Source organism: Nipponia nippon, unplaced genomic scaffold, assembly GCF_047370975.1.
Source record: "Nipponia nippon isolate SJK-2023a ecotype South Korea unplaced genomic scaffold, ASM4737097v1 scaffold_9, whole genome shotgun sequence".
Classification (NCBI taxonomy): Eukaryota; Metazoa; Chordata; class Aves; order Pelecaniformes; family Threskiornithidae; genus Nipponia; species Nipponia nippon.
This window is the reverse complement of record NW_028262413.1, coordinates 11489537-11502250: the sequence shown is the minus strand read 5'-3', so window position 1 is coordinate 11502250 and position 12714 is coordinate 11489537. Positions and strand designations below refer to the sequence as shown.

Sequence of the window (12714 nt, the reverse complement as noted above, 5' to 3'; positions counted from 1 at the left end):
CTTGTGTCCCAGAACCCGGTCACAAATAGAGAAATGAAGACAAAATATGCCATAAACGTGTTACAACGATCAGTCTGTGGGAGAGGCCCAGCAGCAGACTGATTCACTGTACAGAGAGCACAAATGTGTAGGTACATGGTATAGCCTATATATGCACATTTCAGGGCTAACCCCTTCCAATTAATACTAGAAGAACATTATATCCAAGAATTTGCTGGCATGAACGTCCTTGAGGCAGATGAGGATGAAGAGCTCTGATTAACAGAAGTTTCCTAGTTATGTGACAAAACGTGGGTGCCTCATTGGCGATGGCAGGGGTGTAGCTAGGATGCCTTCAGTAACCTGCACCCCTTCCGCACTTGTCTAACTGAAAAACATTGACCTCAGACACAGTGAGATGCAAATAACCTTTAAACTCTTCCTAGAAATGCACTATATGAATAAAAAATGCCGAAGGATTGCAGAAGGGTGTTCTGTACAGTTGTAGTCAATAGAAGGCATTCATTCTTGGGAAAAAAAAAAAAATTAATTTTTTTTTAATTAATCACTGGGTTGCCACTTAACTATTGCAACAGAAGACTCATATAACTGGGATACTGTCAGGCTTCAGCTGTCATCGCCCCCCACGTACAATTAACAAAGAAGCTAAAAATAAAAGCTTGACTCTTCTGTACCAGACCCAGGACAATCTTGCTGGAGTCGTGATGCAGGTTTTCAGTAAACTGCTCGAGTAAAGAACATACATACAAAATTTCTCACAGACTGAAGCAGCAGCAGCAGCAATATTTTTCAGCCCTTTTCCTGCATCCCCTAGGCTAGGCGTAAACTGAAATGCAATTCCAATTTACTTTTTCAGCTAGGAGTATTTCCTGCTGAAATGTTTATAAAAAGCAATAGCGACTCAGTGCTGCAGCCAGAGGTGCCTTAGCCTTGGAAACCCTCAGAACACAATTTTTTTATTAAAAAAAAGTTTACTTTGTTCAAGCCAGCAGCAGATTCAAGAGGATTTAAAGAAGAAATCCGAATTTGTCCTGGACCTGGTTAGCACCACAGAAAGCAGTAATAATCCTTGCCCCAAAACGTTATGCAGTCCCGGACAGCTGTAGGCAGGGACGCAAACCCAGAGGTCGTTGTGCAGGGCTATGGCTTTTGGGGCTCCGAGCTCCATTTGCGGGACAAAAGGATGCAAGGCTTCCCCACAGTAAAGCCGCTGCCCTGGGGACCCCGGGCAATGCTCCTGGGTGGGCGCTGGAGAGCACCCAGCAGAAGTTCCTGCGCATAAATGAACCCCGAATCCCAGCAATTTCTGCTCCGTCCACTGAATCAACTCAAAGACTCTTTTTGAACATTTTAACTTCAATGTACTAGTCTTTATAACCCCAAGTACATGCTATATTAAAAAGCCATCTCTATTGCAAGCACTAAAGTAGTCCCTGAGGTTTAAAAATCAAGGCTGACAGACCATCTCAGATACTTTAAGGAAATCAACTTTCCTGGAATAGCAACTTTTTTATTTTGGTATCAAGAGCAGAGTTAAGGGCTGACCTTCATCTTGTATTCTGAAAAGTAAACTCCATTACATTTTCTATTTCTAGTCCCATATAATAGATGATTTAATAGGCAGTACACCCATGAACACCGTAGAGCACCTGGTGCCTGGTTTTCTGGGGTTTAACCACACACTTCCTTCAGGAACGCAAGCAGAACCACCCATTCTGCCCCAATGGCTGGATATGGAAACACGCTCTGGGGTGTACACAATTATGGAACTTAAAGCATCCAGATTTAGAAAAATACAAGCTATGAAAATAGATTCAATGCTACACCTCCACACACAGAGAAAAGCAGCTGCCTGTCTCTCTGGAGGCGTGTAATGCCTCTGACAAAATATGGCTGCTTAGAAATGCAGTAGGTTTGGTTTGGCTTTTTTAAATCCACATAGAAAAAAAAAAAGATAGAATCTTCTCTGATTTAGTAAATGCAATCTCTAAATGTAGGTATGTATTTAGTATCAAGATGCTTATGGTGATGTTAAAGCATGATTTCAATTTTTATTAACCCTTGCAAAAAAAAAAAAAAATTGCTGATATATAAATGGATCCATACCTCAAAGTTCTTCTGCAAGTCTTTGCAATAGTGGCACTAGTGCTGCTAAAACAAACATATTGAAAGGTCACAGGTGCTTAAAGAACAAGTTTATTGACAATATCTTCACAAATAAACAGTCTAAAGAAAATTTCAGAAATCTCTAAACTTAGAAATTTTAAAATTTTGTTCTCATTGGCAAAATATTTAAAAAAAAAAACACAAAGAGAAGTAAGATGTCACTATATTTTTAAACTTTCCTAATTTCAACATTTTGGTTCAGTCCTTTAATTTTATAATACACATCCAACCCTTAAGCACAATGCAGATGAGTCAAAGTACAATTTTCCTTCTGTAAGGGGATCTCAATCAATAGGGTGTTTGGTTTGGTTTTTTTTTTGGCAAGCATCTCCCGGAATCCTGTCTGCTTAGAACTTGATAGGTAACGTCAGCAAGAAATAACTTCATAAATACTCCAACTGAGTCAGATTATTCCAGTATTAATCAAAATCTAGATTCCCCCGAAGTGATACAAAGCATACCATGTAGTACAAGAAACTATCAGCATGCATTTTAGAGGTCATTTTTGTACTTCAGGTATGTGAACTTAAAACCGAAGAGGGACAATTCTGATAAAAATGTACTCAGATATTTCATAACATTAATATTTATTGCTTTATATGAATACTGTATTGAAAGCCCAAGCATTCAGTTTACACACAGAAATTATACAATTATATACCGTTTCACAATGGCAGTGAGCACTCATTACAATCTACAAAAATCTACTTTACAGAAATTTAAAAATTCTAAATATCAAAAAGGTACAGTTGAAGAAACAGGTATAAACTTGGCAGCCAGTAATTGTGACTGGGAGGTTGCAGCTTGCATGTCTTTAAATATGGGAACTGGAAAATATCGAGAGTTTAAAGCAGTAGTTTGTGCTTTGAGCTGGTCTGAAAAAAAATGTAACACTGGCTGTCAAAGTAGCATGTTCAAAAATATTTAGTTCACTTCCAAAATGTTATACAAATCATAGTGATTTCTATGCACCCCTAAACGTTTTGGTCGTTTAGCTCAGGTACATAAACTATGGTCATATATTAATTTTTCCAATACAGTGGTGTGATCATACCGATGCCATCTGCATACCTTCGAATAATTTTGAGACTTCTCTACAATATTCACAATGCTCCAAGGAGGACTCAAAAAGGCAAGTACCTGTTCATTTCTTCCAAGATATTTTCTTATCATATTTTCAAACATTTCTTCTACAAAAGTTTAAGCTAACGTTTTGATTACAGCGTTCTCAACATAAAGCACATTTTCTCATAAATAAATGAAATCCTTTCACTCAGGCACCTCAGAAGTATACAAAAATGTTGTGATCTGAACAGTTCTCTTGGAATGTGTTTACTCTGGTGTTTTCAACAATGTTAATATTTCCAGGGTTTCATATGGGCCAGATTTCATTTGTTTTGTTTTCCAGAGGCAAAACAAAGTGCCTTGAGAGGTGAACTTAGTCTTTTCCTATAGAAAAAGTATTTGCTGTATTTATCTTTTATAGAAACAGAAAAATATACCATTTCCCCCTTAGAATAGTGAGGGTACACATACGTGTGCATGCGTGCATATATGTGTGTGTGAAATGTAACACATTTTAAAAACACACAACATAAGGTTTCATAGTGTGTATTCAAATAAAAATCTGGAAACCAGCATGAAACCCCATATTTCACATGTCAAATGTTGAAACTGTAACCAAAATATGAAGTAACTGCTATAGCTGTCAGAAAAAGACAAGACAAAAAGCTTTCTTGCTTACATACAACTAGGTGTGGTAATCTCCAAAAAAGTTGTCAAAATTATAATTACCTTCCAGTTTAAAAACTTTTATTCTAAATAAAAAAAACTATACACAAACCACTGATTTGACCAAACGAAAGTTCAGCGGTAAGCAGGACCTGAAGGAGCTGGTATTCACAGTTCTTACCATGTACAACTCTTTCAAGGTTCAATCCATGGAGAAGTTTATTTTACAACCTGCTGCTTTTTGTAAAACTAAAGGTCCACTTTATTACATAAAATTATTTATACAGTGTAAAACCAGAGCCTTATGGAAAATACTGCATCTAAGTATTTAAATTAGTCTTGCTCCATAGGTTCATCTGCAACTTCTGTGGCTTCATCACTGTTTTCCATAGGGGTCTCTGATGAAATCTCTGGAGTTTCACTAGCATAGGACCCTAACTCTTCAGTTTCACTGCAGTCAGCTCCACTGCCGGCAGATCCACTAACTTCACTGTCATCTGAGTGTAAATCCTTCTCTGCTTGAGACTGATCAGACTCCTCCATTTGATTGCTCTCCTCAGAGGTCTCTTCATTCACAGTTGAGGATTCAGTGTCTTTTTCTTGATCTTTTCTGTCTGGACCAACATTTCTGGGAGACATGAAGGACTCTAGAAACGGTGAAAGTACAGTATTACTAAGGCATTTTTAAACACATCTTAATCCTGCTACTCTCCGTTCCCAGCTATGCCAAGCAAGACTTCTGCAACACAGCCAAGGACAAGAAAAACTGACAATCCCCAATTTTGCTAGAAGATGTAAAGTATTAGCCAACTTCATCAGGATAGCCAGACTATCCTAGTATACCATAAAAGAAAGTCCCATTTTTTCATTTAATAGGTAGCGTCACTTAATTAAGCTTCAGTGGATAAAGACACGGTCTAACAAGTAACTTTCTCTTGCTTCCCCACATTCCTTCATTTGTCTTCAGAAGCAGTCTTTTGGAAATGTTGAAAACATCACTGTTTCAAGCGTACATCCATCATGATCTAGAGGAACATTTTACAAATACAGGAGCCACAAGAAATATTAAAAGGAAACTTTGGAGGATATGTAAAAAATAGAACAGTCTCTTAACTGCAGTTATCTTTTTTTTTTAATTAGGTACAGGGCCTGCCTTAGAGTGAGATAATTTTCACTGTTCTAAGAGGATCTGCAGATATTGTTGTTCAGCCTCCTCAGTGAAAGAACCTAACCTTGTATCGGTATTTCAGTAATTTATTAATAATAAAGACAGTCAAGCATAGATGTGACCCCTCCCCCTTCTGGAGAAGAGATGAGAACATCTGACAACACCCTGAAGTAGGGATTATGGAATTCTTGGAGCATCATTACCACCCTCATGTAATTTACTGCCTAGGAAGATTTTAAAAAGATTTAAAGTACCATTTTATAAATTTTTAAATAGAGATTTAGGACAAAGAAAAAAGAAGAAATAACAGAATTGCTAAATTATGCAAAATTGAAGTACAAACAAGCAGTTCATCTTTATGCACAACTGGAGACATGTAGCAATCCCAACAGCATTGGCCTCCAGCAAAGAAAATCCCAACTCCTTGGAAAATGCACAGAGCAAAGACAATAAAATCTGAAATACCTTCCTCCTCTTCCTCTGTACAGTGCTGTCTGGCACAAGCAGCATCTTTTTCTTTATCCTGAGATGTAGAGGATGTTTCTGTCTCTTCCCCCATGCCTAAAGAAACTTCACTGGAGGCAGTTTGGTTAGGTGCATCTCTGGCTTCCCCTTCCTTGTCAAATTTAAGTCTTTTTACCTCATGTCCTTCTGCTTCTGCAGGATCATCTTCAGAGTGCTTATTTTTTACTGGGCTGCTCTGAGCACCTTCTGATTCAGATGCTGGTGATTCACTATAAACAACAAAAGCAGCTGTAGTTTTTATTGAAGAAAAACATTCTGTATCTTGTCACACTTTAAAAAACAATGTAGCAGCTACTTTAAGTTAAACACCCTACAAGAGATAACAGTAGAACTCACTTCACTTATTACGTAACAAAACCTCAAAGCCATCACTCCTCCTTCACCCGATTGTTGATGAAAATGCAGAGCAGTCAGACTACTCTGGTGGGTTCAAATTACTGACAGCTCCTACTGTCAGAATCAGCAGCAAACGTTTACAAAATATCATATCTGGTTATAGTTTGACATCCTGACACAAATATGGTAACCGTGGATTTCTGAACTCTATTATTCAGTCTTCATTTTTACCATACATCCCATGCACTTATGAGGTGTGTTACTGCAACTGTGGAAACTTGAGCTAATAGTTACCTAGATAGCCCAAACAATAGTAAGTACACATCAAATCCTGCAGCAGACAATCGTACGTTAGTAACTTAATTATGCATACCTTAGGCATTCTCTTTTAAAATATTTTAAAGTAAAAAAACTGAGAATAATAAAATACATTACTCCTCACAAACCTGTGTTTTTTATCTTCTGTTTGCTGCAAGCTCGATTCTTTATGTTCCGTGCTGTCTGGCAAACCGTTTGTTGTCATAGGAGTTGACAAAGAAACCTTCGGTCGATTTACCGGTCTGGGAGTTCCAGGACCATTTACATTAGATCTTTAAAAATAATAATAAAAAATTAACCCATCCTTTTAGCAAAGTAATTTGTTCCTAACAGGTAGAAAGCAGCTATAACTTTGTTTTAAAAGATCACCAAAACAAACAAACAAAAAAGATCAGGTACTTTGCTATTTTATATTGAATAAAAAATTCCTTGCCTACAACATGCAAACTATGATAAAAGCTTTAAATAACAAAAAAAATATGAACAATAAGGTTACAAAAAGACCAAAAAAACCCCAGAGTACGTCATGTATATGCTCATGCCTCCTCTACCCTCCTTTACCCAGTACTCCATGTAACACCCCATTTTTGAGGCCACCTATTTAGGATCAGAATAGGTAATAAGGGATCTGAACCAGCTGTTTTCAGAACCACCTTGCTTTTATCCAGAAAAAGTTAACTCCTGAAACTAAACTTACCTGTCAGAGTACCCTGGTGAATTTCCTGGGAACATAACACCATTCATCCGATTTAAACTATTGGAATTATTTTTCCTAAAAAAAAAAAGTTATGAATAAAGGAACTTTAAATTACTTTAAGCTTGTTTGCACAGAATTCCCCCCTCAACTTAAACAGTCCCCCACTTTCAGGCTCAAGGGGTTCTCTACCCATACATTATACTAGGGAAACAGGCTAGGATATGAATTTACAGTGCGACTGTTATCAAGGGGTATCCACTTTTTCCACCACCAGCTATGGTATAAAATAACAGCTTAGCGTTCAGGGATAATACTGAACTGTACCATATACCCAATTCCAAAGCTGTTTGTTCATTTCCAAATTACTGCATGTAACACCTGAAGACCGCTATCACTATTGTTGACTTAACTATTGATAATGAAAACTGAACTCCACACGTTTGTCTTCTGGATACAATTACACATATTAGACACAGATGCGCACATTCTCCCCCCTCTACTAACAAAAGCTTAAAGTTTCAAGAAAAAGATTATACTTACTCTGAAGAAGGATATACACAGCTGACAACCATGACATTCTGTAATACACAAACAACATATTAAGACTTCAGATACAGAAGCTTCAGCTCTTGACAACACCCCAAGACTTAAAGAGTTACAGGATTTTGGTCAAATTTCTTAAAGTATCTCTACAGAAAACTGGGTTGAAAGCTATCAACAGATGACAGATACATAAAAAGTACCACTGCTCCCTCTTCACAAGGTCAGGCCATAATTACACTAAAAGTCAGTGTTTCCCTAAGTGGGTTACCGTCACAGTGAGACCAGCACATTAAGCCTCAGGCCCAAGTGTTTGTAATTTCTAACTGAAGCATCTCTGGAAAGCAAAGTATTCTGAAATGCTGAAAACCTTCTGAATTGCTGGAGAAATGCTCTATTTGTACACGAGTCCTGCATTCAAAAGTGTGCAAGCACTATCAGCTATTTTTGGCACAGCCATATTTCAAATGTTAAATTATTTTGGCCCCGCATAAACAAAAGGGCAGAAATAATGATTAATTCGGTACGTTTTGCTTAGCCACCTCTCCCTCCTGAATGGCACTGCAAACTAAATCAATTTTAAGATCTAGAAACCTAGCTTAAAAATTAGGGAAGTGCCTCTCTTCAAATCAATACTTAGCCCAATTATACAGCAGGGCTTTTACCACAGGGCCAGCTAAAATTAACCCAGATGAACTTTAATGAGGGTTCTCCATAAAACCTGAGGTGTGGTTTCACAGATCTTGTCATTGGCTACGAAACTGCTTTGTGAAATCCCTGTCTCATCTTTTATTCCTGACCATCTCCTTCCCATCTTAACTTGCAAGAATAGATCTGACTGCATCCACTATAGCAGTGAAAACCAATCCATTTACAAGCTAACCTTTCTTCAACCGAATAATCTAAGTAGGAACCTCAAGCCAATTTTGCCATCAAGAAAATCCTATGTGGAACTACATCCTGAAAATCTGTTACCTACTTTTGAAAGATCCCACATTCTGACATAAGCTATAAAATAGCATTAAATGACATCAGTATGCTTTTACAAAGGCACAGTCCTCTACACAAGAGGACTTAATAGTGAAACAAAAGACACTGGGGGGAAGGGGCCTCCCTTCTCCTTCACCTACTGGACCTAATCTGAACCCAAATGTGGAAGGAAATGCCTGATCAAAAAAAACTCAACTGATTTCAGCTGATTATTTGATCATTTCTAGCTAGGACTCAATATAAAAAGTGACATATCCTCCACAAACCACAGTTTGAATACTGCCCAGTGATGAGGAAACACAACAGTTACAGCCCTGAGATTTATTTTTATGTCTTAAATAAGTTGCTTTAAAACTTCTTTTTGATGTTATGAAACAAACTCATACACTTAAGAGTAGCTATTAGCTATAGTATGGCTATGAGCCATAATGAAACCAACAGACCTTTGGGAGCAATTCAGACATTATTTAAGTGGTACTTGTGACTGTTTAGCTGTGCTCTCTCTCAGAAAAATACATACCTTTTCCACACCTCTTAGAAATTTGTCTGTTCCCGTGTAATTCCTCCTAGGATCTGTCAGCAACTCACAGAGTCGCTGAATAGTGAAGGGGATGCTGCAATGAAATAGATTTATAACAATTTAATTTTATTTTAATGAGTATGACTACTAGGAAGCAATAACATTATTGCTTCCTCCCCCGTACTGCGAAGAAAGAAAACAGTACTGAAATTTGTTATCATTAGCAATATAGGGTAGTAATTCGAGGCCTTATTTTTCCTTATCTCATACACTGAGGTAACAAAGCACTGTCTTTTGTGCTTACCACCACAAAACTCTTAAGTAGAATCCTAAATACGTCATCCCACAACTCAAACATTCATTAGAGCAATGAAAAGGAAATCAGATCATCAACAGTAAGGTATTTTAAGACTGTATTTATTATTCAAATGTGTAGAACAGAAATGGTAAGCGATTCAAAACAAATTTGAGTCATACACACTAGAGCTAAAAAATTCTCAACTTGTAGTTTATTTCACATTTTACAAAATACATTTACAGAAAAAGCATTAAATGTTGGAATTAGTAGAACCATTATGCTTTAGCTGTTACAAACACTTATTTTGCTACAACTGGACAGCATGCTTATCTATCAGGGAACAGCTCAGTAAAAATAATTAGACTCAGAGTATGATATATAAATCCACAAGCATCACATTCACACATTGTTTTCTGATAATTCTGCACTCAATTTCATGCCTACTTAAATAAGAAACCAACCTTTCAGAAAAGCAATACTTTACATACATTTACCAGTTACCTGAGATGTCATACACTTTCATTGCAAATTCAGTGTCACATTTTAACAAAACTTCTGTAACTTTTGACAAAATAGCAAAACACTTTAAAAGTTATGTCAATAAAATAATAAAGAATCATGCATTTTTACAGTTAACGATTTCAAGTTGAAGCCATACACATTTCAAAAATTCGACTAAGAAGGGTATTTGATACAATACTTAAGAACCATTTCTTGATTGGGAACACAACTGATACACCAAATGCAGAGCAATATCAATACACACATACACGTGTGTGTGTATATCCCTATGCTGTAAATTTTTTGTAAAAAAATTAAACTTTTATTGTTTTCCTAGGAACTCAGTACACAGTATCTTAAGCCTATTTCATTAGCTAACACAGTATGTATCTCAAGCTTAGTTCATTAGCTAAAAAGCCACATCTTAAAAGATGCACAGATCTACCACTAGTTCAGTGCAAACAAGTCAGCATAGCTATCATTAATCATACTACATGACATGTCACTTAAACTAAAAGCAAGCAGTAATCAGAAGGAGAGTGACCAAGTATCAACAATTTAATTTTTTTCAGAACTGTCTGTATATTACATTACTGAGGAAGTTACAATCCTCAACTGGAAAACAGTAAGGAGGTAGGCTACAATGCAACCACCCTAGCCCTAGTTCCAACACAGCTACTTGACAAAAACACAGCAGGTGTATCACAGTTACCCTACTAGCTAATGCCTTCCCTTGCTATTCACCCTGAATTACACCATACTAACTTATCTTTATTTGACTTCTAAGAATAGAAAGATGGTGAAGTTAATCTCCATCAATCAGCTGTGGACAGTTAGAATACAGCTGATAAAGTATTAAATATATTAAAAACACTTGCAAAAAGTAATGCTGTAAGCAGCATTTCTAACACATTTATTTTGACATGTTATTGCTTAAAAGCAAGGAAACTGGCAGAAACCGAGTGTTATGGCACACAGGCAAAATACATTTCACTTCCCTATTTTGACCCAGAAGTATCTCCTCCTCCCCCATCCCCAAAATTTGATAAGGACAAACCAGAACAAACCAGGTACAAGCGTTCCTTTTAATTCAGTTTATTACATGAAGGCTCTTAAGCTTGACAATGGTTCTGTCATTATTAATTTCCCTAAAGCTTCCTTAGTATCAATCAAATAGTGCTGCTGTTCAGCAACTTTTGGTCAACCAGTAATCTTTCTGACACTCAAATTCTTCATGATGTTCGGCTTCTGGGTAGTGCCTTCTTTTAACGAAATTCCCAACCCTAACTCAGACACAAAGAATTGACTTGATCTGTTAACTTTTCCACACAGATACAGCACTAATTGTACCTATTGTTTCTCATTGATGGCTATTTTGATTTTGGGTTGAAAAGCCCATAATTAAAGACCCTTTGTAATTTTTTAATAGACTAGACCATCCATTCAAAATCAATTTATTTCACAGGAAAAAAAAAATACACAGAATTTTAAATTATTTTTCAACAGCCAAATCTGTAAGACATCCTGGAGAATCATTGTCTGGCTAATTTGTATTTCACTGTACCTAACTGGACACCTGGAGTACTACGACATGAAGTATTTTGTGAACATCAATACTGTTCTGGCTACTTGGGGAATAAGCATACTTAAGAAAGTGTGCAGCCTGCAACCAACTCCAGAAGTAAAAGTTGCCTTCCTATTTTACTCTCAGCTATAAAAGGTTTAAACAAAAGCCAAAGCCAGTTCATTTCCCTCCAAAATTTTCCACAGTAAACTGAACTTCGTTTATTGAGCAGCAGATGGCACCAAGCATCACACTATCACCTCCTTTGCATGTAATTCGTTCAACATTTTTAAGTTTTTTTAGTTGGCAAAACCCAAAGTTAACTTCGCCTCATGAATTCTTTTTGGTAAAACTATTATTTTAGAATAGTTTAACAACGTGATTTTAAAATAGAAATAACTGAAATTGGTGTTCATGTATAGATTTACACCAATGTAAAAGTTTGTGAGCAGCATGAGAATTGATCTTAAATGCTTAGAAATTTAATTAGTTCAGTACATGAGCTGCATGAATAGTCCTCATCTGCCTACTTAAGGTAACCACTTAAAATTCTATACAAACACACTCAAAACTGCACTTCTAGCACTATAGTTCAGAATGAATGACAAACCAAAAATTCATCATATAGACAGGATTCACGAGGGATCTGGGAAAATTACTTACAACACCTATATTAAATTGTAGCAAAAAAATACATAAGTGAAAATTTGGTTTATGTCTATTTTATTCATGCTGTGAAGAATCCTCTGTCATGAGAGATCCCAAATAACTTACCTTGGAACTTTCTGCTTCACTAGCAAAGGATAAAGAAAATTGCAAGTCTTTTAAGAAGTTCCTACTCCAAAGCAATTCTAAAGTACAGCATGAGAGTCTGGCTCTGCAAGCATATTACACAATGTCAAGTATGACACAGTAAGGTTAAAACAGCCAGTTTGTGCCTTCTTTAAAAGGCACTTCATCTAGAAAGACCCCAAAACAGGAATCATTCTTCATTCATTATTTCTTTGACCTTTCTTTTTAAGTTTAAAAAATTAGCTAGTTTTAATGAACTTTCCCCTCACTCTTTTAAACAAACACCAATAAAAGCATCCTAATAATGAAGTCAGATCAAGCAGCTTCCTTCTCCACTACGGTACCCTAAAATGACATCGACAACTCTAAATAAGAAACATGAATATGTCCAATTGCACAAACCAAAACCTGCTGTTACTTTTTGGAAACATCTCCACACAATTCAGCTTTCACAATCATATCCTCACTGTAACAGTTGTAGGATTTACTAAATGAACTATTCTACAATCCTAGATTCTGAAACATCCTAAGGTATTATTTTCTTTAGGGTAACTAATGTACACAGTTT

At 36.5% G+C, this 12714-nt stretch overlaps 1 protein-coding gene across 3 annotated transcripts in view; it reads right to left on the bottom strand.

The window, feature by feature from the left end:
• Nucleotides 1-2178: 2178 nt before the first annotated feature.
• Nucleotides 2179-12714, bottom strand: part of PPP4R2 (protein phosphatase 4 regulatory subunit 2) — a 33520-nt gene continuing 22984 nt past the window's right edge. For all 3 annotated transcript variants that reach the window (XM_087744274.1, XM_087744272.1, XM_087744273.1), the window contains 6 exons: nt 8992-9085; nt 7482-7519; nt 6942-7016; nt 6373-6516; nt 5531-5799; nt 2179-4544 (listed from right to left, as the gene is read on the bottom strand). In XM_087744274.1, coding sequence (XP_087600400.1) covers nt 4231-4544; nt 5531-5799; nt 6373-6516; nt 6942-7016; nt 7482-7519; nt 8992-9085 — 934 coding nt within the window. In that variant the 3' untranslated portion in view covers nt 2179-4230. The remainder of the gene's footprint in view (nt 4545-5530; nt 5800-6372; nt 6517-6941; nt 7017-7481; nt 7520-8991; nt 9086-12714) is intronic.